The sequence below is a fragment of the Ilyonectria robusta genome (genome assembly GCF_021365365.1).
Source record: "Ilyonectria robusta strain PMI_751 chromosome Unknown BGZ61scaffold_15, whole genome shotgun sequence".
In the NCBI taxonomy this organism is placed as follows: Eukaryota; Fungi; Ascomycota; class Sordariomycetes; order Hypocreales; family Nectriaceae; genus Ilyonectria; species Ilyonectria robusta.
Window position 1 is genome coordinate 589,672 of NW_025764449.1, and position 26,524 is coordinate 616,195.

A 26,524-nucleotide genomic window follows, 5' to 3' on the forward strand; every position below is an offset into this window, starting at 1 on the left:
GTGAATCGGACCACCTGTGGGGAGTTGGCCGCCCCCACGAACTCGTGGCTTTTCAAATTGCGTCTAGAAACCTTCTATGCGCCCATTTACGTGCCATTTTCTACTCTCCACAGCTTCCTTGGCGTCAGAAGCGTGATATTTGAGCTAATTATGTGGGGGTGAGGTTTTTAAAGGGTTTTTCTGACGGACATGGATCATCCTCCACCGCCAGATTTTACGCGATGTTGCATCACGCACCCTGATGATTAGATTGATAAGATAACATGGGTATCGTATTGTGACTTCCTCTAGTGGCTGGGCTTGTGTGTCAAAAGCTCGGTTGATCCGGCGGAATCTTTCCGCTTGTGCACCTCTAGCCGCATGAGGAGATACGAGATGAAAAGGAGCGTTTGTATTACGATACAAGAATCGTATTGAATCCACCCGATGTCGGCCAAGGGCGTACCAGGGTAGGATGGATATCTTCATTTGTGGAGTATCTTTCGTGCATTTGTGGCAGATAGCAGGTCTCTCAAAGAGTGCCTCGGGCTTGAAATAATACCATGCAGCCTCGTCAATATTGTCCATTCGACAACCGACAGAACTTCATCCATCACCGCCGCCATGAACTCGACCGGCATCCAAGCCGAGGCCGTTGACCGCAGCTCGAAAGAAGTGGCCACGGATGCCAAGATGGCGTCGTCTGATACCTCCGAGACGGCGCCGGCTGAGAAAGAGCTCCCCGGAGTGCTGCGCATGGAAGCACTAAACAACGAGCTGACATTTCCAGAACGATGCTGCTTGTTCGTCAGCATCTTCTTCGTCTCTTACGCCTACGTTATGGACGCGGTAACTCGAAGCACCTATCAAGGCTATGCGACTTCGAGCTATTCCCAGCACTCGCTGCTCTCGACAATCAACGTCATTAGGGGAGTCATCGCAGCCGTCATCCAGCCGTTGGTGGCCAAGCTTTCCGACTTGATTGGGCGCATGGAGTTGTTCCTGATCGTTACCGTCTTCTATATCGTGGGCACAATCATCGAAGCGAGCACTACGAACGTCCAGGGCTTCGCGGTCGGAGCCCTCTTCTACCAGATCGGCTACATCTCGACCATATCGATTTTCGAAATCATCATCGCCGACCTTACCTCGATGAGAAGCCGAGTCTTCTTCGTGTTCATTCCCAACATGCCATATATCATTAATACTTGGGTTGGTGGTCAGGTAGCAGGAGCTGTTTTGAGTGCGACTACTTGGAAATGGGGAATCGGCATGTGGTGCATTATTTATCCCTTTTGCACCATCCCGTTCGTCACCGTCATGCTGCTCGTTGGACGTCGTGCTGCCAAGAAGCAGCCACAAAAGACGAAGACGCAACTGGGATCACTCACAGACCTGTTCTGGCAACTCGATATTGTTGGAATCTTCCTTCTCACGGCTGTATTGTCGCTTACTCTCATCCCGCTCACCCTTGCTGGTGGTGAAGACAAGAAGTGGAAAACGGCAGGCATTTTAACACCAGTGATTCTCGGGATAGTCATCACGCCTTTGTTCCTGATATGGGAAACAAAAACAGCCCATCCGATGATGCCGTCCTACCTCATCCGGGAGCGTGGCATGTGGGCAGCAATGGGTCTAAGCACTTTTATGACCTTTTCCTGGTACACGCAGTCCGACTTCCTCTACACGGTCCTGTACGTCAGCTTTGACTTCAGTGTCGCCGCTGCTACACGCGTTGCATCCGTCTACAGTTTTTGCGCTGTCGTGGGCGGTGCATCTCTCGGTTTGGTGATTTTTAAAGTGCGCAGACTCAAGCCATTTATTCTTGGAGGTCTCGCTCTTTGGCTCGTCGCGTATGGAATCCTCATCCATTTCAGAGGAGGCACAGGAACAGGATCCCAAGCCGGAATAATTGCTGGCCAAGTGCTTTTGGGCCTGGCGGGCGGCTTCTTCCCTTATCCCAACTTAGCAGCGGCCCAAGCCTTGGCCAAACACGGGGACTTGGCCGTGGTCACCAGTCTCATCTTGACGATGAACAATGTGGGAATGGCCCTTGGAGGTTGTGTCTCGGGAGCCATCTGGACGCAGACGCTGTATGATCGACTTCAGAAAGACTTGGCGCCCAATGCAGAGTTGGCTGCTGCAGTCTATGCATCGCCTTTGTATGTCGTTCCCGAGTATCCCGTTGGGACAAACGAGCGCGCAGCAATCATCGAGAGCTATCGGTATATTCAGAGACTCCTGACGATTACCGGCATTTGTCTGACTGTCCCGATGATTGCGTTTGCCATGTGCTTGCGAAATACCAAGCTAGCCAAGCACAAGCACACGGCGGCTGAGTAGGTTGGCCAAATCATGGTCAGTCTTATAAATGAATTACATGGTGACAGCGTGGCCTGTTGGTCTTGTTGGGTGACCGTAATGTCTGTTGGTGTCAGAAGCTTCAGAAGTCCCGTGGACGGGCTGGTCTTCACCTAGAAGCTGGAAAAGCTAAATATATAGAGTCCAAGGAAGACGTGGTTCATTGAAAGGATCCGGCTGCAGCTGGAAGGTTGTTGCATAGTGTGATAGTCGAATCTTGGAGCTTGACATGAAATTTTCTTGCGTTGGACAATATTTCCCATCAGACCGAATACCAGCAACGTGAATTAAAGGCGTTCCGTATGCCTGATCCCCGTGATGAAGCGGTGGGCTGCACCAACCAATCAACACAAAGCGCCCAAGCCATACTTCAATACAGCCCACAAAGGTTACAAATGCTAGCTCATGCACAGCACACCGTCATCCAGAATAGCAAATACTCATAAGAGGCTCTCGAACGTCGAAAGATATCCTTATTCATCAGTCCTAGTAGATCAATACTCCCCAATTTGCCACGTTTTACATATCGAGGTACCTTACTTTGGGGTATGTCTGTACCAAATCTTATGTATCTCAACAAAACTAGAGTAAGTCTCGAACTAACATGTGTAACCCTTTTAGGTTGTAGCGAGCTGATGATATTTAGACGGCATGATTGGTTGCCTTCCTCCGCATCATGCAGCCTGGAGCCTGGAGCCAGGAGCTGAACTAAGCGGGGATGGACAAAGGATATTCTCCCTCGTCGTCACTCTGCCTCATCGTCACTATATATCACAGTTGGTTCCGCCACGAGGCATCTCTCCATCTCTCTTCATCTGACGTCGACGATACAAGGCTCGGATTTGACTGCTCGCAACATGTGCCACATTCCTACCCCAGGTGGAAGCCGCATACCGCCTTGGCGACTGCGTAAGGCGGCTGAACCTGTAACGAAGGCTCGTCGCAGCAATCGCATTGCCGTCCGGCGCCTCATCGCCAACCGCGTCGCAGATGATGCTGCTAATACTAACATCGGTATGTACCCGCTACCCAACGAGTTTCAGGGCATGTTGTGTCCTAACCTCCATCAACAGAGCACACGAGGCTGGAACACCAGCCGTCTGCACTGATAAGCAAACTGCCTGACGAGATTTTGCTCAACATCATGGGGCATCTCAGGGCACACGATGCTCAGAATCTCCTGCGCACATGTCGAAGATTCGGGCACGGCTTGAGAAACGAAGTGCTGAGGCGCGATATCAAAACCAAGACCTACAATTCTTTGCTTTGCGCATGCCAATTTGGCGACGCAGATCTTGCAAAAAGATGTCTCCTGGCAGGCGCTTCGCCAAATGCTGCCTTTTGCTCACATAGGCGACCTGAGAAGCGCGATCGCTATAGCAGACACTTGTCCTCGGCTTGCCACCTCAAACACGAGTGTCCGGTTGTGCCGACTGAGCCTTTCGAGGCGCCATGGTTGCCACGGTATGGGCAATCCTACTGTGCCCTTACCATGGCCATAGAACTCAACCAGATTGCCGTAATGAAAGTTCTTCTCGGCTTCTGGGACAATGAGTCCAAGGTGCCAGCTGAGAAGGCCAGCCTAGTTGAAAGACGTCCCAAAGGACCTCACCCATTGAAGCGTGACAATTTCAGCCCGAGTCGCTGGCTCCCACACCACCCGGTAGCTCTCAGCCATGTCCAATCCCTAGAGGCTGCACAGCTCTTGGTTGCTGCTGGAGAAGCAACAGGGGACACGCACATTAACGACACCGGAAATATGGTTTACACGCCCCTTGAAGTGATTCTTTATCGACGCAAACAAATGAAAAATTTCGAGCCACAGAAGAAAGCAGAAAAGGAGCTATTTTCTATCGTCAAATTTCTCCTAGACAATGGAGCGCATGCGAGACAAAGAAACGGGCCGTTGATGGGAATCAATACTCCACGTCCATTGTTGTCAGCAATTGAGACTGGCTGTCAGAGCGTCATTCAACTCATGCTCCAAAGCGGTCCATTGGATGTGCAAAATGCCGCAGGAGAATATGTCTACGGCTTTAGGCTTGCCATACAGGGCTTGAACTCCAATACATCCGATGTTATATCGCCAACCTTGGGCATACACCGAAAGGAAGATCGCGATAGACTACTGAATACCTTCCTGAAGGCTGGAGCATCGCCCAATGATCCTGTCGGAGGTGGTAAGCGACCACTGTCCCGGGCAATTTTGGGTGAATGCTACGTTTGTGTCAAGTCGCTTCTGCAGTGGAATGCCGATCCGAATTTCACCGATTCTGACACGCCATGTGCGCTTGTGCAGTCGCTGACTGGCTATCATTCATGCACAGAGACGGTTGCGAGTTTGTTTACTTTGTTGCTTGAATATGGGGCGAACGTCAATACGCCATCCCTAACTCCTCAAGGGTTTACACCTCTGATGTTTGCAACTTCACCTAGTGTCTTGCCATCAACTTTTGACGTTTTACTATGGCATGGGGCGGAGAGGGGAGCTACTGGCCAACTCTCACCAGGAGGCCCGAAACTCTCTGTTCTCCAGTGCCTCATATGGGGGTTCACGGAGGCTCGATCTGACGGTGATGTACAAGCTTTCCGCCGTATTCCCCTCATGATTACCTGCACAAGCTACCACAACCTAGAAAACCCTTATGAGCTTCCTCCAGACTTGGTATCCAAGTTCGACTCGTTCATTGCGCCATCTCTAGAAAGTTCGCACTTTCAGACTGACGACGGAAGACACATACTCAACTGGGCGATCGACAATTTGTACGGGGAAGCGTTGAGCTGGGCAATCAAGTTACTTGTTCCTTTTTACAAATCTACAAAGCTAGCGACTGACGAGGAAACCCCCCTCTCGACATTTTTCAGTCTAGCGAGAGCTCGAGGCTACTTGATGTTCGGATCCTTGCCAGCGGCATACGAAGCTCTCCACATAATGCTCGAGTGCAACTTGGACGCATTTGAAGGAGACCGACTTGGAACGATTCTTCACCAGATTTGCAAACTTCCCACCGTCCTTTTGGGAGAGTCGGATCCCGAATTGTGGAGTCAGGTATTGAACACTTGCGACGTTGGCCCGAACTACGAAACGGAGTTCCTGAGGAACGTCAAGGTTGATTGCGACAAAGAGGACCTGAAAGAATTTGGAAGGCATGGGACCGGGATGGTGTTCCTCTTTGGCATGAAAATCCGCAAGCAGGAGCTTGAGAAGTTTAAGAGGGGATATAAGCCGTGTCGGGCAGGCACAATTGCTCAGATGATCGTCCTTTTCCTTGAAAGAGGGGTGGACATTCATACCCAGGGACCTGACGGGGAGAGTGCATATGACCATTCGAAACGCAATGGCACTTGGAAATATGTGCCTAAAAAGTGGCGGGATGCGACAAATGAATGAGTGATCCCGTGTCACTGCGAGAGTGGTGACCAAGAGCTAAGCCATTCATGCGGATACTCCAGTGGCGAAGCATGACTGAGTTGATGGGAGGGCGTTAGGTAAGGTGGGATTTCACAGCTTCTTAGGATTGTCCCCTTCACGACGGATTGGACGCAGCGGGCTGCTGGGTGTTGATAGATCAGCTCATGGGTCGCACTTCAAAAGATCCATATGTCCACTAGATTGATGAATGAATGAGCTGATTTAATTGAATAACGTAAAAGACCTAAATGCCGGGAATGAATCTACTGTTTCTGATTTTCAGAGTTGCCAGCCAAGTGATTAAAACCCGATTTTTGTGTTATCTTTGAGACTACTCCTAGGTAGCTAAGACCTGGTTTGGGAAACTCACCATCTCCCAACTAATCGGTTCGCATATTCTCATGCCTCTCACTTACCGCCTTATTCAACAAGTTCTATAAAGTATGAAACAACAGTCAGCCGTGAGGGGTTTTTTTTTTTTTTTTTTTTTTTTTTTAAAAAGTTACTGAATAAAATACTTAATTAAATAGATATTATTGAATTCAGCTAACGTATATGATAAGCGAGTGCACAATACAAGCGAGTGCACAATTTTTCCTAACCTCTAAGATTCAAACCTCAATAAAACCACAACAATACAATCAATCAATTAAAACTAATCGCTATGCTCTTCCTCAGAGGTCTTAATTATAGTCTGACAGGTCCTTACATTATGACCGGCCTTTCCACAAGTTCCACAGCGCCTTTCCCTCGGTATCGCTGACCTCCCTCGACCACTACTTCTCAACGATTCAGCTGCTACCTGTGCATCAACGTCTCTCTGATCTATCTCACCCCTGCCCTCATCTAAAGTCATCTTCCCTCCTTTACATAGGCGGGTTTTCTTTGCTCTGCGCCGCTTGCTAAGAGTCTCATTTGCCTATCGAAGGATCTGGTTCTCAGCTTTCAATAGAGCATTCTGATGCATTATTGCCTTTGTTCCCTTTGAAAGTGACTTAAGCGCCTCGAGAATTGATGCTGGAGAGCTGCTCTGATGCCTTCTCATTCGTCTTTCAAGATATTCAGACTGCGAACTGGCCTCAAGCACTGTCTTTGGGGTCTTCGAGACCCAAGGGTCGGGGAGGCCGACCTCCTCTGCAGCCGGTGTTGGAGTCCGTAGCTGCACATCAAGCTTCGATATGACATTTTCTGGGTTTAGGGGAACAAGTCCAGCTCCTCGAAAACCTCCTTCAATATTACTCCTTGTCATAGCGGCTGCGTGGGCAGCGTAGAAGGCTGGGAAGAACTCGGTCTTCGAAACGTGGGTTATAGAGCATCTGATCAATTGCTCAATTGCTCGACCATAGGCTGTTTTAAGCGGCCCAAAGCACCCGACATCAAGAGGCTGAAGTAGGTGAGACGAATGAGGCGGCATACAAAGCGTAATAATCTGATTCTCCTCACAATATTTCTCAAAGTCGACGGAGTGGTGACTTTCGTGCCCATCGAGGATTAGAAGACGATAGCGACCGATCAATCGATCCTTTGTATGCTGATCAAAATGCTTAAGCCACTCAAGACCCGTCTTATTGTCAGTCCAGCCATTTTGAGTCGTTGCAATAGCCCAATCGCCCGGGAGGTTGCTTTCTTGGTACCAGTTAGCGAGGTGATATTGGCCTGCAACCACGATAAATGGCTGGATCGCCCAGCCTTCTGCATTAATCGCCTGAATGACCGTGACCCATTCCCGGTTTCCAGGCTGAACTGATTTCGGGTTTCCACGCCTTTCTGCGCCTGTAACAACCATTCCGCTTGCGATTATGCCTATCATAAAGCCGGTCTCATCAAAGTTGTAGATATCGGCTAGGTCGATATCATATTTCGCGATTGTATTCTCCACAAGCCGGAACCAATTGCGAATAATGGTTGGATCTTCGCATTTAGCCCTCTGATAGTCATATTTACGAAAAAAACGCATCTTAAGCTCTGGTTGTCGCCTGACGAAGTTAGAAGCCCAGCGCTTGCCGACAGGTAACGCGTCGCGGTCGGCGAGCAATCGGTTGGCCATTTCTTCCACACCGCTCAGTCGCGGGGGAAACCCTCGCGAATCTAGGTCAAGAATATACTCAAGAAGAGTCTGTTCCTCTAGATCAGATAGTTTACGCGAATTGGGCATAGTATTGCGTCGCGAAGTAATGCCGGCGCGTTGGCGTAGTAGAGTATGGCGAGAGATCTTATAGATCTTTGAGGCGCGGTAGGGAGTTAATTGAGGGTCTTTCTGAAGGGCTTGAAGGGCAAGATTGATATTTGCCTCATTGCTTATTGACGACATAATGCGTGGTTGAAAAAATGGAGTTAAAAGAGGGAAGAGGGCGGTTAGAAGAAAAATTGTGCACTCGCTTGTATTGTGCACTCGCTTATCATGTACGTTAACATATTTATTCTCTTTGTTTTAAAAAAAGCGGCCCGTTTCAAATTATATTAATTTTTAAGTATTACTATTCGCATACATTCAAAATGCTAATCGCATACAACACGACTTTTACGCCTAAGCCTAGTACAAGGCTTAAGGTATCTTATTCTGAAAATTATCCAGTTTCTCCCCTAAAATAAATTAAAAGATAAAATTTAAATAGTAAAATTTAGAAGATAAATACTTAGAATAAAATTTATTTAGTTTTCTTAGGTTTAACTTACTAACAGGTATATTGTTGAGACTTCTTAGTGAAATTAGCCTATATCCTTAAGTGTGCGAGTAGTATTTCGAGTGTGTGCGAATCTAATTTTTAAGTACTGAACACATAGCTTATAAAATCCGACTGATGATTAACCATAGCCAGGTACGAGCTTTATTCCATTAGTTCATCAATTACCCATTTATGGTACTCGCAGTTCGGATCCACTTGTGACCACGTATACTAACCAGATGACATTGCTGGCAATATGTAATTAAGAAATCATCTTGTATAGTTGGAGCTCGAGTTTCCATAATAAAGGACGCTGATTAGTCAGAGTAGCACAGAGGCAGAACTCTGAGTAGGTAAAATAGCTCAACCCCGCTCCCTTCGGTGTCAGAATGAAGGCCCGTTCGAAAAGCCAACCTTTCTGAGTCATTGTATCATTACTCATCGATTCGACATTCTCTTGGCTGCATATATTCCGCTGCAATATGCCTGAAACAACGGCTAAAGGAGCTGTGGCTGCCGAGAAGCTTTGCCAGCGCTGTCTGCTGCTCTCTTTTGATAACAGTGCAATAATCGATGCACCACCACCACAAAAATACCTGGGGCGCGACGACATGGATCTTGATGAATACGGCATCATACCTCTCAGTTTCACGCTGGACGATGTGTTGCCCGAATTACCTGAGCTCGGCAGATCCATCGCCGCTGGCTGTCGCATGTGTCTCTTCCTCAAAAAGGTCATACTAGCTGACGTGCGATCGACTCCAAATTTAGCCGAGAACACCGATAGCTTGCAACTCAAACTTACCGAATTCCATCCTGATCTAGGTACCGTTCAGTATGCAAACGGACGAGAAGATTGGCTGCCGTACCACATCGATGGAGAGTTGCGCATTGGGGCGACATCACGGACGATTAGTATTCAGGCCAAGCATAGAACAGATGGTTCGCTCTTGTATGCACAGCTCCTCAAACTTCTAATCTAATCAAAGCTATCTAGGCCTCTACACGGGATTTCCAGATCCCAATCCGTTATCTGATCAGTCGATCCGGAGGATAAAAACGTATCTCAATACTTGCACCCGAAACCATGACACGCAGCACTCGGAGTGTGTATACATGGGGAAAATCGCTGCTCCTCTGAGACTCCTGAACATTTCAGATAGTAAAATTGTTTGGCTGGAGGAGACAGACGGCAAGAATCTGCAATATGTCATTTTGAGCTACTGCTGGGGCCCCTCAAGAACCGTCTTCGATGCCCGAACTGTCATGGCAAACCTCCCAGACAGACTCAAAGGGTTCCCTATAATCACACTCCCCCAAACACTTCAGGACAGCATCGCTCTCGCCCGCCGGCTCGATGCCTCGCACATATGGATAGATGCGCTCTGCATCGTACAGGATTCGGGCGAGTGGATATATGAGAGCCAGCGAATGATGCAGTATTACGAAATGGCACTGTTCACCATTGTTCCGATCGATTGCAGCGGAGGAGAGCAAGGGTTTTTGAGGGATCGACCAGAATGGGTCTCAGACGTCATCGACTGGAAGGGTTCACCGAGCCACCTCCAGTTCAACTTCCCTTCGTTTACAGGGGTGAATGAGAACGGATCTGCAACCTCGTCCCCATGGGCAAGTCGTGGCTGGACATTTCAAGAGCGACTTTTGTCTTCGAGGCTGGTCTTTATCGGCCAGGATGAAGTAATATTTCGGTGTCGTGCTGGATATGGAAGACATGCTTCTCAGTCTCCCATCATGCTGGAGTCTCTTGGAAGTTACTTCGTTCCCTTGTCCCCTGCTCACGCATCAACATCCAAGGACTGGAATAGTGTTGAGATGATCCGAGACAAGTGGTATCAGCTTGTCAGCGAGTACTCACAGCGGAGTCTAACCCAGCAGAGTGACAAGCTCGTTGCATTGTCTGGCGTCGCATCCAAGATCAACCAGTTACTCGGTAGCCACGAAAAGTACGTGGACGGAATCTGGGAGTCGGATCTATGGCACGGTCTCACATGGAGGAGAGTGCCAGTACGAGGAAAGCCTTCTTGGCCAACAGTCAAATCAGACATCTTTCCGTCGTGGTCATGGTGTGGCATGAACCAACCATTGATCTGGCAAGATGGCACTGCTTCTGTCAACGATGTCAGGCTGATTGAGATTGTCCGAGACCCGACAGCGAAAGTGAAGATGATTGTCTTGGAGGGTTGGGTCTTTTCGGTTCGAGTGCTGGCGACGCAAACACCAAAGGACATCGAGATCGACTTCTATCTCGACCAGCTCTCCAGCTCGCCCGCTGATTTATTCGAACTTGCGGGCGTGCGAATTGTCCTGGTACAGGCATATCTAGATGGAGATGACAGAGACGAGTGGAAGCGTACTCCAGCAGCCAAACCACATGACGCGTGCGGACTGATCCTAAAGGCAACTGGAGAAAGCCACGGGGGCCATCCGGTTTACCAGCGACTAGGTGTTGTTGACATTCTCCTTGGGTTTGGCTCTGATCCGATGAGCGATGAAGAGTCTTGTGCGGGGGGCATTGAGAAGACAGTCGGGGGTTTGCTATACCAAGATATGTACTCTGGAAAAGAAGTAATTGTCTTGGCTTAATGGGATCAACTTATCAACCATCGCACCGAGAAATATGGCATCTACTCTCCAACAATACCCCAACGCACGGGTATACCAGGAAAGATTTCGAATCCTGGGAATGCCGCGCATGCTGGGAGAGCCCCAGAAATGCTCACGATAACTTCAGCGCTACGGACTATGGTAGGGTAATAACTCAACCGGGGAGGATTTGCGACCTCGATAAGAAACAAGTTTGCCTACCCTGGTCCTCAGGCAAAATCCAAACTGCGCCAGTGCTCACCGCTACACGAGTCTCGACCCTTGGTCGGGCAACATATCTACGGAGTAGGTATTCTCCATTATATCGTGAGCAAGGGGCGGCTATCTTTTCCCCTGTCCGGCAGCCCTCCCTATCAGACCGCGCTCTAGCCAGACCGCGCGCTTGTCGGACCGCGCTCTTGGATATGCGTACTACAATACGGAGTGCCCGTCACCGACTCTGCATTACCCCACGCTGTCAATTCAGCGCTATTGATTGTATCTGCATATGCAATGACGCACACATGGAGAGCCCGAGTATCTTATCTCAAAACAACTGAACTTGTACGTCATAGGCCGAACTCTGTGTCCCAAACAGGCAAAGAACAGCGGCGTTCCCCTTGACAAGGTTACATCTATACGACGTTGAGGATTGCTTTTATGGGGCGAAGTGGGGTAAATCAAGGGACAGAGAAGGGTTCTTCACCAATATCGAGCAAGGTAATCGTCTTCCACCTATCTGAAACTGGATTGTGAACCTTGGGAAGCATTGCCCTCTAACGCTGCGGCATTTCCCCCGCAGTGTGGCCCTGCCATTTCATTACTTTCGCCCAGTTGAATAGACTCGAAAAGACGTTTCAAGATAGATTCCCATGCTCCACGACATGCGAGACTAAGATAAAGTCGCCCGTATCCTGTCAAGATTCCTCTTGTCTGAACTACTCCCTCCATCTTGAGCCTTACAAATAGCACCCAACCTTGACTATGGGATGATGGTCGCGTGAGAGATTGCCTAATCAAGCCTAGCAATAGATAACTTAGCACGTAGCTTAGTCGTGTGGATCCACTGCGTTCATCAAGAGATAGCGGCCGCCAAGGCCTTATCCCAATTAAGGAGCTCCCGCGTTCCGCACGTTACGAACGGCTGGAGTTTAGTGTAATCCTGCTGAAGCAAGGGTTCCATGAAAAGCTTTGACGCTTAATTTCTTCTCACGTCTATGATATGGCCTATTACCACGCATATACAGACTCCACTTGCCGACGCTGGTCTTTATAGCCCAGCCTTTCTCCCCCATGATCCACGATTTTGGGATCACTCGTCGTGGGTGACTAGCCTTCTCTCTTGGTTGAACACTTTCCGCAGATTGAACGACAACTCAAACGCGTGGCAAAATGAAAGCGAGCATCAACACCTTTGCGGCGGCGTTTTGCCTGCTCGCAGCCTACCAGCCCGTCCAAGCTCTCCCCAAGAGCAAGCTTGCTGGCCCTGAGCTCAAGCACTGGCCTAAATCAGCCGCCAAGTCACTCAACACGATGATCGCCCGTAACGCGCACAAGGGCCGATATGCGGTGTTCGACATGGACAACACCAGCTACCAGTACGATGTGGAGGAGTCCTTGCTCCCGTTCCTCGAGAACAAGGGTGTGCTGACGCGGGACACGATGGATCAATCCCTCAAATTGATCCCCTTCAAGGACACGGCCAGTCACACAGAGAGCCTTTACAGCTACTACAACCGCCTGTGTGATATCGATCTCGCATTGTGCTACCCTTGGGCCGCGCAAATCTTCAGTGGCATTACTCTGAGCGACCTGAAGGTTTATGTGGACGAGCTCCTTGCCTTGAAGGGAACCATTCCGACGACGTACTACGACGGTGACGTGGTTGTGACAGAGGAAGTCAACCCTCCCAAGATCTTTGAAGGCCAAGTCGAGCTCTACAACAGGCTCATGGCCAACGGAATTGAGGTGTACGTCGTCAGCGCTTCATCGGAAGAGGTTGTTCGAATGGTCGCCTCCGACCCCAAGTATGGCTACAATGTCAAGCCTGAGAACGTCATCGGCGTCTCCCTTGTCCTGAAGAATTCAACCGGTGGCATCACCACAGCCAGGAAGCAAATCGAGGCCGGCACATACGACGAGAAAACCAACTTGGATTCGGTCATGACTCCTTACCTATGGGCTCCGGCTCCATGGAAGGCTGGCAAATGGGCTGCCATTCTCACTTACATCGACGAGTGGAAGAAGCCCATTCTTGTTGGTGGAGACACTCCCTTGAGTGATGGTCCCATGCTTTTCCATGGAGTCGACGTTGCGCGGGGAGGAATTCACTTGTGGATCAATCGCAAGGACGCATACCTGACCGACATCAAGAACATGATGCATGAGTTTGCGATTGACCAAAAGAAGGAGGGCGTTCCAGTCACAGCGAATAAGAACTGGGTCATCGTTAAGCCGGCGGATATTCACGCCTAGGTAGCCTTTTGACGATATTCAGTATTGGTATGGGATGGCTGTCCAATATTAGATCAAGGGTGTTGGTATTCGCATATCAGAATATTGCCATTCGCGCACAAGTACAAGTTTCTTCGCCAAACCTCACGGGAAACCAATGTATCGAACATTGGAATTCTCAGACAAGGGCTTAAATTTATGAATAATTTTGACTTAATCGAGTTTGCATGAAATGAAAAATACTCGAAACTACTCTTCTGAATAATTGACTCACACAAAGGATAATTAGTATCAAGATTGAATATGTAGTTATATGTTCGAGTAGCAATGTGCGTGTGTGTGAACAATAAATTAATGCTTGGAACGAAATGTCAACTGAAGATTTTCAGTATGATATTTCCTCTGGAGAAGACCGCGCCCCTTGCGCATCACATTGGAAATCCAATCCTTATGTGACACTAAGAACACGGACAAGAGGTTGAAGTGGTGTTTCAGGGGTCCATGTGCCACTGGTCGTGCCATCAGCCCTCAACAGCCAGTCCTTCCTCAAACTAGTTTGTGAGCTTGGAGATAGGGTTAGTTATGTGGTTTCGGAAGGTTCCATTCTTCTTCGGCACGCCCTCGGGCCATCCCTGCTCGATTTCCTTGAGTATACCCCAAGACTGCTCGCCGTCGATGTTATACGCAGGGCGGGAAGAGAACCCCGTTGTGTTGATAGACAGCATCAAAAACGGGCTAGTTTCGCTCGGGACATATGCGGGAATTGAGGTGAACTCGAGGCCATCTGGTCCGAATGCTGCAGCTCGGCCAACAGTAGCAACAAGCGTGTATGCGCCGCTATTGACAGCGTACAGGGAAGCGGCAGCCATGTTGACTTCCGCCGACTCCCAATACTGAGCGCTGATGTCCTTTGGATCGGGGGTATATGGCCAAGAAGCAATGTGAATAGCCTCAGCTTGCGCCTGCATAGGGAATGTCATGGCGGGGTGGAAATGCCTGTAGAGTAGTTAGTATCAGTCATAGGGAGGGAAATAAAGTGGCTGCCATACTCCCAACACTCGAGCAATCCCATTCTTCCGTATGGAGTATTGACTACCTTCAATCCATCCACCTTTCCATCGCTCCATATGCTGCGCTCTCCGCCCGAAGGTCGGAGCTTGTGTCGATGAATAAGGACCTTACCGCGGGGATCGATCAGGGCTTGAGCCATGTATATAGCATCATCCGCATCAACGCGCTCAGAGAAGCCTAAAGCGACATAGACGGAGTTCCGTTTCGCAGCAGCAACCAACTTCTTCCAGTTCCGATCCCCCTGCCTGATAGAATTCTCGATATAGTTATCGACCCATTTCTCAATCCAGGCAGCATCATTGCCTCGAGGGTAGCTAAAATGATACGAGATTAGTTCTGCGCTATTGACCAATGGAGATCTAGAACGACTTACCCCGGAAACCACAGCTCCGGGAATGCGACTAGATTGGCACCCTCGCGAGCAGCACGGTCAATGTACTTGACGCCCAGGTTGGTTGTTTCGTTGATGTCAACTCCATTGTAAACTCTGCTGGTGATTGGCTGGGTCCAAAGGGCTGGAGATGCTCGGATGAGGGCAGCAGTGAGTGACGTGGCTGAGGTGCTCCGCATCGCTAGCCCTTGAGACAATTGAAGGCATGATGCCAGTAAGACCAGAGCAGATTTGAACATTTTGAAGGCAGTCTCTCCAATTGCCGCTGTGAAATTGGAATGAGGGTGAGAGAGAATGTAACATCAAGTCTGTTCTCTTGCTTGGTTTATAAAGACGAGACATAGTGAAGAGCTAGCCTTGTCCAACTGCAAAAAATAGTATTATCAGGTAAATCAGCGGGTGCAAAATATCCGCAGATGATAGGATAACCGAGTCATGCTCTAGTTTAGGCACTATACATTAATGGTTCACTCACGGGTAGACGCAGGTACCGATGACACAATTACTAGGTATGAGAGTACACGAATAAATGATTTCAAATGGAATCAGTAATTACCAAGTTCTTATCTTCGATATTCCAGTAAAATTGTTATCACTTTATCATCGTGCTATGTATCAATTGGGAAAGCAGAACGTGGACAGGCACTCTGATATGGGGCGATTTGCGGATCTGAGATATCCGCATCTGATACCAGAGCAGACTAAACCTCAGTTTATCTAAACTCGACCAATCTCCGTCTAGACCTTATCGACGATAACGATCCACCATTCAAGCTAAACCTTTATGATTACACGGTATATCTACCTCCTCCCACCCACGTATTGAGAGTCTGGAGACAATCTTGATACCATTGTATTTATATTACCAAACCCTAGACTTCTTATCTAATGAAATCAAACGCCGAGACTTGCACGGTCCGAGTGGCCGCCGTCCAGGCTGAGCCGGCGTGGCTTGACCTCTCCGCGACCGTCAAGAAGACGTGCGAACTCATTTCCACTGCAGCCTCAAACGGTGCCAAGCTCATCGCGTTCCCTGAATGTTGGATCCCAGGGTATCCTTGTTGGATTTGGGCTCGTCCCGTCGACGCGACTTTAGGGGTTCGCTACATACAAAATTCGCTGCGTATCGACTCGCCCGAAATGGAGACCATTTGCGCCGCAGCGGCAGAGCACTGCATATCCGTGGTATTGGGCTTCTCCGAGAATGACGGCAATTCGCTTTACATCTCACAATGCACTATCTCTGGTGAAGATGGGAGTATTCTCATGAAGCGGAGGAAGTTGAAGCCTACACATATGGAACGGACGGTCTTCGGGGATGCGTCTGGCAGCAGCTTACTCAATGTTGTTGATCTTCCAGGTGTGGGCAAAGTCGGTGCTCTAGCTTGTTGGGAGCATATACAGCCACTCCTCAAGTATCATACATACCTTCAGCAAGAGGAGATACACGTCAGCGCATGGCCATCGCTTGATGCACACATCCCCGGAGGCCCCGGACTATGGGGCATGAGTCGCGAAGGGTGCATCGGACAGTCACAGCAGTATGCGGTCGAAGGCGGCGTATTCGTGATTCATAGTACGGCTGTGATATCAGAAAAGGGAATAAAGGAGATGGACACAACAGCGGCCCCCATTTTCAACAAGCCAGGCGGGGGCAGTTCCGCAATCTTTGGGCCAGATGGGAGGCGACTGACTGAGGAGCTGCCTGAGACTGAAGAGGGCTTGGTATATGCAGATCTTGATATGACAAAGATTCTCGCCGTGAGGATGTTTGTTGATGCGGTTGGCCACTACAGTCGGCCTGATATGCTCTGGCTTGGTGCAGATGTTAGAGAGCGCAAGCATTTGGAAAGCCCGGAACATTGATCGTTGACTTTATGTTACTGTCTGCATTTCTTTTCATTGGGGCCGAAAGCAGATGTACAATAATTAGAAGCAAACTTGTCCTTTTACATGTCCTCGTTGAATTGAGCCATGCCAGAGAATTCCAGCTCGCTCAGAAATCCCCCGGTCCCGCCATCCCATCCATCCAGGTTCCAGGAAGGGCGCTCTGTGGGTTGAGGGATTTCCATGTGATGAGATACCCATGATTGTTCGTCAATTTGAGCAGATTCTCCCTCGATATTGGACAAATGCAACGGTAGATTACTGAGATGCATTGGTAGCACCCAAGTAACTTTCCATCGACAGGCTAGTTCGCGGATGAGGCTAACAACCTGCAATACACGCGTTGGCCAACTTTTTGCCATATCCTCGAGAGCGTCTAGACAAACCGTAAGGTCTGGTGAAGGTTTCTTGCAGACTGGCTTTTCTGCAGCAGATGCCGCGAGGAGATGTGCGAGTGCTGCGCGGAGTATATGGTAGACGACGAATGGAGGGGCCTTGGCAAAGTCAAACGTTTTCCGGTAGAGGCGGATAACACGCGAGATGCAAGTCGCCGACGATATCATGGTTTGGAGCGCTAGACCTGAAGATGATTCTGATGCGTTGGAAAGGAGAGGCCGGTGAATGGCGACGATGGATACGTGGTATGACATTTGAAAGATCAGAATGCCAGGTGAGACGGCGGTAGTGTTCGCATATTTCAACTGCTGACAGTTGGCGTTGTAGAATTCGAGGAGTGCTCTGCGTGCTTCCATCAGGACCCAGTCTTTGTCTTGTCCAGGGAGGTCTCGGAATTTGACGGAAATCCTGGTTAATGTTAGCTACATCGCTTATGTATGATGATGCTATTCACATTTCGTCCATGTAGTGGTCATGGATCTTCCATAGCTGGCTGATTTTATCGAAGATCCTCTGCTCTTCTGTCAGACTATCAGAGGAAAAAGCCTTTTCAAAGGCTGGGATGTGGACTCGATGAGTGGGATCAATCGAGCTCCTGCCTAGAATTGCGACCGCCAAACTGCATTATCGCCGTGTCAGTGGGAGAGCGATCACAGTCCATTGAGGTCCGGACCAAAGGCTAGGGAATCGCACCGATCAACAAAATAGAAAGACCAAAAAGTCTCAATCCCAGCTTGCACTGTTCGATCAGCCGAGCCGACCACGACAACCGCATTCGATCCAATGGCTGGGATTCCGAGCTGTACAATAAGCCCAGCGGCAAGACCTAACTTATCAGCCGTGTTTAATAAATTCCAAAGTATTACATACTCAGATGCATCCACCCAACGTTGTTGTTCCCTATTGACAACTCTCTCAAAGCCAGCATGGTCAGACTTCGTGCGAGATTGTGATCTGGCCGCGTCCGGTAGCATTTAAAAATAAGCTGCTCGACATGGAGGCCAAACGCAGCTCCAATCTCGCGAGCGTCGTTCCTGGCAGAATAGCAAGCTCCAAGAGCGAATGCGGCACTGTAGAAGATCTGCAGATCAATGCTGGCGTTGGTGTATTGAAATGATCGTTCGAAGGCACCTCGTTCGATAAATTGATAGCACGGGTTCACGTAGTCCAAAAAGTTGGCGGCAAGTTCATGTTGAAGTTGTTGATCATGTGCATGCTTCCAGAAATCTCGTAGCTGAGAGTCAAGTTGGTTCCTTGAATCCGCCTCCTCCGTGTTGAAGTCTGGTGAGTTCGCAAAGAAGGAGAAAAAGCCGCCAGGGCCAATAATGGAGGGGCTGCCACCGGAGTCGAGGGCCATTTTCCACATCGTCGCGGCCAGGTCCTCTGTTGCTTCTGGGCCGAGGGGTTTGGACGGCACAGATTTGGCCATTGTGTTCTCAACTGGGCCCTCTTCAGCCATTGATGTCGATGGCAATGTGCCCGAGCTGCTGGAGCGTAATTCTTGGACGACGGAAGTTAAGGCTGCAACTTGTTCTTCAAGGGACTTTACATATTCCTTGTCCCAAACCTTTTGCCTACGCAAATAATGAGAAACTATACAGTGTTGAAAAGCAGATCGACTGTATCGCTGACCTTGGTCTTGTCCGTTCTGTCCGGAAGATGCATTCTCGGCCATGCGCCTTGCATTCGGAACAAACGGGTCTGGCCCAATCACACTTCCTTTTACCCTTGCGGCATTGCTCGCATGCAATCAAGCTTCGCTTCCGGGATGAGTCGCTGGACATGGCCGTATAAGGGCATCAAAGGGGATAATAGAACTGGGCAATTATCCCGGTGACAAGTCAGAGGTCGGAGACCAAATCACGAGACAATCAGTGAGAGATATCGGACGCTACTTCGAGGGGCTGGTCCACTTTCTTATCTCAGTGGCGAGCTACACGCTAGCCAGAGATAGACACTCATGACACACTGTAGAAAATACATTCCGTAAGTACAGGGTACATCCAGAATCTCATCGCTGCCGTTAGTTTTGAGTGGTTTATGCCATTTGACAGTGCCCCGCAGCACCAAGTAGCAGGAAGCTTCCCGTTATATTATCGGTGCAACAAGACTTTCGGGCGATCAGAGCTAGAATCACATTGATTCAGCAAGGTCTTGTTTAGGGATGAGGGGTGATTTTTAGCCTATGCCTAGCCTATGTTGGTACACTATGCAATCTCGACCCGCAAATCACTGTCGAAACCCGGGGTTGATCTGACAAACTCTTCAAACGTCCTGAGAGGTTGATCGAGGATCTTGAAAAAACACCATTGTCAATACCAGACAACTTCTGCATTTGGAGTATGCTTACCTTATGGCTCGAGTCCAAAGACGCGCCCCCATAGTACCCAAATTGTCGCAGGAACTGATACATACTTAATCGTTCCATCTCTCTTTCCTGAGCGTCAGTTCCCGAATGCGGCTTCGAGCCAAGAAATTCTTCATCAGAGAGCTCTTTCACGTAGCACCTCTGTCCAGCCGAGGGCTCTAAGCCATTCACAATATCCGCTATCTGATTGAGGGTGTAATAGTCCTCGGCAGCGTAGACATTTGCCCCTAGTAAAGAGTCTCTTTTGAGCATCGCAGAGATGACAAATTTGCCAAAATCTCTTGGTGTGTCAATAAGAGGAAATTGAGAATTCTCCGCGGAAACTGGCAGCTCCAGCTTCAAGTTCCCTTCCACCTCGCGGGAGCGGGTGAGGTATTGGCCTGGCTCAAAGAGACTCATATAGAACCCTGCGAAGACGAATGTAGCGGGGATATCGAGGTTGCGAATGTGCTCCTCTATCTTGGCTTTCGAGTCAAACTCGTTGGCGCCTCGGATGCTGTCAGAAGTGTCTAATTGAGAATCAGTGGTATGTCTGAGATGCATGAGATTGAGCTGGAATGGCTTGCACGTACACTCTGAAACTGAAAACAAGGAACTGAAAATTAGATGGTGAACTCCAATATCCTAGTCACTCACTTCAGCTCTTGTGACTGTGTATGGAGGTGGATTGGCAGTACCTTTGCAACGTCGGCAACCACCTTCCCTTGCTGAAACTCGAGGCGGGGATCACACGCATTTCCATTGTAATCAGTGACCAGGAAGATTACCTGCGCTCCCGACAGGGCAACTCTTATTTCGGGTTCGAATGATAGGTTTGCCTAGTTCAAGCAGCGTATTAGCAGTTGATAGCGTATGTCTCAAGATACTTGACAGTCGTCGCTGTTCGAGAAAACACCCACCGATACTACTTCCACCCCTTTCACTTTGAGCAGTTCAGCTGCAGGCTTACTCGTATCCCTACACACGGCCCGGATGCGGTACTGAGAGCAAAGCCGGTCACAGTCCAAGAACGCGCTGACTACCGAGCCTCCCTGAGCACCCGTTGCCCCAAACACAACAAAGATCGGCTTGTCTTGCATGATGAATCGCTGTAAACCACCGAAATAAGGTTACCGCGGCTGGATGGGTTGTAACTGGAAGTCAACTTAGATTTTGTTTTACGCTGAATGTTCGGAGCCTACGTTGGGCTGCATAAAGACTCTAGGCATCAGCCCACGACTCACGTAACGCTTACTAAAGAGTCACCCCAGGTCGGATTGCGGTATGGACTTAGATGCATAAAATATCATGATTTGTAGTGGTGCACTACATTTTTGGCCTGACGGTATAATCTAACAGCCTGCAGCAATCCATCCTTAAATTCACTGCTCACAACTTCATGCTCAAGACGTCTTGGGTCTATCTCATACTGGTATCCCCAACCTAGACCAGCTTCGGCTTGGCGTGGGGAATTTCGTACTCAAGTAATTCGAGTTCGCGTCCCGGAACGAATCCAACCGTCCCCCCTTGAGCATTGTGGTTGGCAGGTACTCGCTCCCATTAATAATGCTGCCATTTGGTATGTAATTCAAGCAAAAAATAGTATTCACTAAAACGCCATAAAGAAAGCTTCATTCTTTCCGTTACATGGAACATTAAGTATGTAAAAATACTAACAAACCTACACATGACATATAGTTAACTCATATATAGAGTCGTCTCTTCCCTGAGATACAGTCACATTAAAAGCCGATGTATAGCTCTTACAGTCTGAGAATCGCTTTTAAGAAGTACCTGCTCCCCATCTCAGCTTCTTATTGACCTATCTCCCACTCTACGGTTTTAATTTGGGATATCTTTTTAGAGTACTATTATTAGTATAACCCTAAATCTCCAATAGTAAAACCTAAAAAATTATATTACTATAACTTTACAAACTAATAAGTAAATAAGATTGCAAGATAATATAAACTCTAGTCTAGTAATTATTTAGACCGTTATATATTACTGCAACTTAATAGCAGTATTACTATTACTACTAAACTAATTGCTTTTTTTAGTAGTATTATATTGTAGTATCTTATTATTTAATTTATAAAGCGGCTTTATAGTTTCTATAACAACCTATAGAACTACTTTATATTAATTTATAATTAATTAAGAGTCTATTCTATACTACTATTAAGTCAGATCGTTGCTATATTAGCTGCAGCAGCTGAATAGGATACCTGACGAAGGTTATGCAATTAGAGATCTGGGGTTGTGCGAATAGTAATACTTTTTTTTAATTCAAAGAGGGCATGCTAGGGGATAAAGTACCGTTCATTTTGTGCAACATTTTTGGGATATTTGTATATTGCATTGACTTCTACACATCGACTTTGACATTAGTATTTGTTCAAAATTGACAAAGAGAGAACTAGTTCAATTACCCACTATCTCTCGCACTTGAAGAATTGACAACAAATATCTCATGCCTCTTTACACACTCATTACTGACAAAAAAGGCCAGTAAGAACACAGAGTTTCAAAAGGCTCGCAAAGTTCATTTCTATAACCCTCCTCTTTCAGTCCGAACGATGTGCACTGATGTAGCTCTGCCACTTCCAATGTTCCCAGCCGCTGAAGAAATGTTATTAAGCTCTCCATAAAATCTTCGGTCTCTATCGCTTCAGTGAACGATCGATGGTGCATTGAGACCTCCCCTTTGCACCTTTCTAGGCCACCAATCACCTGTAGTAGATAATACAAGTGATCAACTTTAACTCGAAAAATCTCAGGAAACATAACTTTCAAGTCCGCCAGACTGTTTGCAAGAAGCGCCGACCCATTGTCAACGAACTCCAACGCAGTCAAAAGCTTGGTAACATTACAACTTTTGGCAAAATTTAATCGCAGCTTCTCTTTCGCGACCCCATCAGAACAGTATTCCTGGAATTTGAGGGCGGTCTCGGCGTGTGGCAGATACTTTACCCACAAGTCCTGGTTCTCTGCTCTTGGAGGTGGATACACCTTGGCCAGATGTTGAATCATAGATGTGACGTAAAACACCTTACTACCTTCGTGTTCAATCCAATTGCGTGTCGCCCGTCGAACCAACCGATGAATATCGTAAATATCCGGCTCTTCTCGTGCCGTAATGAAAGCATAGGCCTTGAGCGTACCAATCGCCTCGACCGCGCCTTTAGGTCGGTGGAATGCGGCAAGACAGATTTTGGAATAGCCTTCTTTGACAGGAAGCTCATGTACTTGAGATATTTGGCAGCTAACAGATCTCGCTCTTCAATTTGCCGAAACGAGATCAACCACGTTGTTGCAATCGGGTTTGCAATGGACTTGTAACGATGCGAGTCCTCAAAGTGCCTGCTTATCAATCATATTTTCATCGCTGCGTCGGCAAAGTTCCAAGTACTCTGCCACCGTTATTTGCTTCTTGATCATGAACGCCGAGGCTTTTCTGATTGCCAGGGGGAGATTTTGAAGCTTCTTAAGTAGTTTAGTAGTCATTACCGGGTCGCCGGTTTGTTTCTCTGTCAATCCCATTTCCAGGAGCGTAATGCCTTCGGTTTTGCTCATTTCTTCAATAGTGACCCTATGGTCAGTCGAACCAAGTAGGTCCACTGCAGCTTCATGATTCCTTGTGGTAAATAGAATGGATCCGATAGGACTGAAGGGAAGGTATTGGTCCAGGGATGAGGCCGGAGGTGATTCGTTCGTCTCGCCAGGTTTGCCGAAGAACAATTCTTGATCATCAGCATCATCAACTATCAAGAGCCAGTCTCCAGGTCCCCCTCGGCTGAGAACGGCTTTTACAAGGGATTTGACGTCCGTGTCGTTATAGTCCATTGCAATTTTTCAGTTTCCGAGCAATTTCTTGAAAAGCACTTTCGAAACTCGTGCCATCCATAGCTGGAACTCAGAAAATCGAGCAGTTTCGATACAGCTCTTGAATACGAAATGCGACTTCGAGAGCAACTTGGGTCTTTCCGACTCCTCCCAATCCCACTATGGCGGTTCTTTGGCACTGTCGATCCGTCTTTCTAGGCTGGACCCCCTCAAGAAGGTCCTGAAGGATCAACTCGCGTCCAACGAAGCCTGCGTTTCGGTGGAACGGGACCATAAAATGGCCTTTATTGCTCGCTGGTAAGCTGGGACTCTCATGTAAGGAAATGTCTCGCCACTTCACTATTGCATACCACAGGCCAATAGCGACGGTCAGAAGCATCAGAATCTTAGCAATGGTGGCATAAGATACTTGGCTGGGGCCCAACAAGGGGAGAAATCTGAATAGACCGAACCCTTCACCAAACAATTATATTAGCCATAGACTATGAATATGTTTGGGCCATCACTGACCCTGTGGGGTAGGATCCTGCTTGGGGGAACTAAGAAGATCCACTCTGTCCTCGAACTGGACATTGTCCATGCCTGAAACCATTACGGTTTCCTTCAATCCTTTCATGACTAGAACGTTGATTTGATCCCATAGATCCTGGAACCGACTATCGGATGGGCTAGCAAACTTGGACAATTCCACATGATTGCACGACATGGCCAGATTCAAAGCCTTATCGCCGAAGAGCTTCGCCGATCCCTCGATAACAATCTATAATGATTGTTAGAGAAAACTTAGCTGTCTGAATCACACTTTTGTCATTAACTTACCAGCTCCCGCTTAACCCCTTTTCGAAGGGATGGAATCATCATGGGCTTGGTCTCGAAGAAGCTGACAAGAGACAGTTTGCTCGACGGTGCTCCCATAAAGCTCTCGTTGATCTCAAGAACTGTCGTTGAATATGTTCGCATTTCTTCGGTGATGACGTTGGGGCCTTCGCGTGTGAAGAAGCCGACAACGTTGTGCACAGTGCTGAGAACGGCGGCGTGGTCAGAGCCGTTGTGCGGCGTCCCCAAGAAGACAATTCCGGTTATGGAGTTCTTAATGTCTTGAAATCGTGTGCTATCCTGGGACAAAAGAACAGCCTATGAGGCGTTCATCGTGATTAGCTCAATCAAAATGGAGTTATTATCCTCCAACAATTACCTTTTTAACCACCAGGCCTCCAAGACTGTCAGTCACGAAAATAATCGGCCGACCCTACTTCAGCCCACACACGTTATAATTAGCGCACTTAAAATATAGGTAAGTGGCCACTTTCCTCTGCGCCTAGACACTTGATCAGGAGCTTCTCGAGCAAGTCTTTAGAATGAATGGCGATTCGCACAGGGTTAACGTTCAACATTACGTTCGTCGTATTGTAGCCAAGTGTTAGAACCCTGACATCACTCTCCCAGGTTTGCAGGAATTCTGGGTCGGAAATCCATTGCTTTCCAGATTCTTTGTCAGACCATGTCTTGAGGTTGTCACCGCCAAGCCCATGAACGAAGATAATGCTGTTGTCAGCTGCGCCCCGTCTCGACTTCCGGGATATTCGCAAGGCTGTTGATAGGGGAGCAACATGCCAAGTGAATCTCTCGAAAGTAGAGGATGGGTGCATTGAGTGTCAGAACCGTCCAGTCATCCGTTCGGCTTTCATTACTTACTCAATCCGCGGCTTCGACCCTGTTTCCCCTGGTGGCGGATACACGACATCGAGCGTATACCGGGGCGTTTCTGCCTTCATAAACCCGGATTTAGCTAGTAAACTAAGTAATAATGAGTATCACTAACCATATCCTTAGAGCCAAAGATTTGACACAGGGACCAATCGGGCTTATGCCTGTTGAACGGTTGTTCGATGCAGGGCTGTGGGGGGAAAAGTTCCAACGAGGTAACAGTCGTGTGAGAAAAGTTTTGAGAACGAAGTTTCTGCAAATGAAATTTCTGGGGCGGAGGCCAATTATATGTGAATGGGTAATCAACGTGCTGCTGCCTTCAGTCCGACTTGGCGAAGACCAGGCGACCAATAGACTTGCAGCCAAGGCCGAGCTGAAGTGGTGGCTGTATGCACTCCTGCTAGCCGCCGGGCTTTCTCCACGTTCTCTCCAATAGGACCATCTCATCTCGAATCAGTACCGAGATATGGGCCCAGTAGACGCCTTGATTTCCAATCCTCGTAAGGTAGCGGCAAAGCCCAGGGTAAATGCCGCTGGCACAGCAAGGTTGTAAAGTGTGGCTTTGCGTCTGGAAGTAGCCGAACTCAAGTCATCAGTCAATTGTCCTTTTCTTTTAGTGGAGACACAAGTTGGATTTCCTATTACTAAGACTTGACATATCGTTTATTTAACTTGAATCTCGGTTTAACCGAAGTCTATATAGGCTCTTTCTTCTGAGTCACAGCCTGAAAACGCAACAGGAGGCAAACTCAACTCACCCCGCCGTTGTAAAACTCTAACATCAGACGTTCTAGGCTCAATAGGGTCATCATTACAGTTTTGATTACCTAACCTAGTTCTACACCTGACGGCCATAACTCCACAAACCCCAAAGTCCTTCTCTTTGTCTTTTCAACCACTCTTAAGACGAAAACCCCCAACTCCTCCTACATACACTTACGAAATGGCAGGCCTATATCGAGCATCACTGTGAAGGCGAGTTCCCTGGTACCGCAGCAGTTCCATTATCGACCCTGAAAGCGACGACGATGGCGGCCGACTTCTTGCACGAATCGATCCATGGACCGCCAATTACCCGCTTGGAAGCACCTCAGGTTATGAGCCTCCATATTCCCTGTGCAGTAACTTCGAGCTGTGGGTTAACGGAGCTATATCTATGGCGCCGCCTTCATCAGAGCTTCATGCAGATGATGCTACATACACTTGCGCCTCGACCCTCAGCTTGGATCCTGCCTCTTCGCCTGAACAATCACCAACTGATCGTCGCTTTGCCAAGTATTGCGAACCGTGTCAGAAGTCTCAGGCATCTCCTGGTTTTGGGGATCGTATCGCCGATCTTCTAGACCCGTTGTATTGCGCAGGATGCCAAACTCAACACCCCAGCATACTATTCTCCTCCACCT

General features: G+C 48.3%; 9 protein-coding genes across 9 annotated transcripts; 5 read left to right on the plus strand and 4 right to left on the minus strand.

Moving 5' to 3' along the window:
• Positions 1 to 672: 672 nt before the first annotated feature.
• On the plus strand, positions 673 to 2,376 carry BGZ61DRAFT_424235 (major facilitator superfamily domain-containing protein; the record flags this gene model as incomplete). Its single annotated transcript, XM_046243596.1, has 1 exon — positions 673 to 2,376. The coding sequence occupies one exon, from the start codon at positions 673 to 675 to the stop codon at positions 2,320 to 2,322; it is 1,650 nt and encodes a 549-aa protein (XP_046101942.1). The 3' UTR covers positions 2,323 to 2,376.
• An 821-nt stretch (positions 2,377 to 3,197) lies between these two features.
• BGZ61DRAFT_480300 (ankyrin repeat-containing domain protein) lies at positions 3,198 to 5,731 on the plus strand (the record flags this gene model as incomplete). The annotated part of the gene is made up of 2 exons (XM_046249175.1): positions 3,198 to 3,354; positions 3,414 to 5,731. The coding sequence occupies 2 exons, from the start codon at positions 3,198 to 3,200 to the stop codon at positions 5,729 to 5,731; spliced, it is 2,475 nt and encodes an 824-aa protein (XP_046101943.1).
• A 3,078-nt stretch (positions 5,732 to 8,809) lies between these two features.
• On the plus strand, positions 8,810 to 11,241 carry BGZ61DRAFT_424239 (heterokaryon incompatibility protein-domain-containing protein). The gene is made up of 2 exons (XM_046243597.1): positions 8,810 to 9,360; positions 9,416 to 11,241. Exons 1-2 carry the CDS (start codon positions 8,901 to 8,903, stop codon positions 11,020 to 11,022), a joined length of 2,067 nt encoding a protein of 688 aa, XP_046101944.1. The 5' UTR covers positions 8,810 to 8,900; the 3' UTR covers positions 11,023 to 11,241.
• A 1,109-nt stretch (positions 11,242 to 12,350) lies between these two features.
• On the plus strand, positions 12,351 to 13,676 carry BGZ61DRAFT_519647 (uncharacterized protein). Its single transcript, XM_046252411.1, has one exon. It carries the CDS (start codon positions 12,415 to 12,417, stop codon positions 13,495 to 13,497), a length of 1,083 nt encoding a protein of 360 aa, XP_046101945.1. The 5' UTR covers positions 12,351 to 12,414; the 3' UTR covers positions 13,498 to 13,676.
• A 351-nt stretch (positions 13,677 to 14,027) lies between these two features.
• Positions 14,028 to 15,117, minus strand: BGZ61DRAFT_357381 (aliphatic nitrilase-like protein; the record flags this gene model as incomplete). The annotated part of the gene is made up of 3 exons (XM_046240876.1): positions 14,028 to 14,472; positions 14,526 to 14,861; positions 14,921 to 15,117. 3 exons carry the CDS (start codon positions 15,115 to 15,117, stop codon positions 14,028 to 14,030), a joined length of 978 nt encoding a protein of 325 aa, XP_046101946.1.
• Positions 15,118 to 15,798: 681 nt separating this feature from the next.
• BGZ61DRAFT_394397 (carbon-nitrogen hydrolase) lies at positions 15,799 to 16,777 on the plus strand (the record flags this gene model as incomplete). The annotated part of the gene is made up of 1 exon (XM_046242897.1): positions 15,799 to 16,777. A coding segment is annotated over exon 1 (951 nt), but the record flags the coding sequence as incomplete, so codon positions are not given.
• On the minus strand, positions 16,669 to 19,086 carry BGZ61DRAFT_519650 (uncharacterized protein). Its single transcript, XM_046252412.1, has 5 exons — positions 18,854 to 19,086; positions 18,092 to 18,795; positions 17,915 to 18,047; positions 17,676 to 17,840; positions 16,669 to 17,629 (listed from the first exon to the last, which is right to left on the minus strand). Exons 1-5 carry the CDS (start codon positions 19,003 to 19,005, stop codon positions 16,888 to 16,890), a joined length of 1,896 nt encoding a protein of 631 aa, XP_046101948.1. The 5' UTR covers positions 19,006 to 19,086; the 3' UTR covers positions 16,669 to 16,887.
• Positions 19,087 to 19,428: 342 nt separating this feature from the next.
• On the minus strand, positions 19,429 to 20,668 carry BGZ61DRAFT_356799 (NmrA-like family protein; the record flags this gene model as incomplete). Its single annotated transcript, XM_046240816.1, has 5 exons — positions 19,429 to 19,515; positions 19,572 to 20,098; positions 20,162 to 20,213; positions 20,267 to 20,407; positions 20,489 to 20,668. 5 exons carry the CDS (start codon positions 20,666 to 20,668, stop codon positions 19,429 to 19,431), a joined length of 987 nt encoding a protein of 328 aa, XP_046101949.1.
• Positions 20,669 to 21,442: 774 nt separating this feature from the next.
• BGZ61DRAFT_495730 (uncharacterized protein) lies at positions 21,443 to 24,374 on the minus strand (the record flags this gene model as incomplete). Its single annotated transcript, XM_046250931.1, has 7 exons — positions 21,443 to 21,474; positions 22,088 to 22,301; positions 22,437 to 22,739; positions 22,778 to 22,931; positions 22,981 to 23,364; positions 23,510 to 23,613; positions 24,234 to 24,374. The coding sequence occupies 7 exons, from the start codon at positions 24,372 to 24,374 to the stop codon at positions 21,443 to 21,445; spliced, it is 1,332 nt and encodes a 443-aa protein (XP_046101950.1).
• Between the last annotated feature and the right edge of the window lie 2,150 nt (positions 24,375 to 26,524).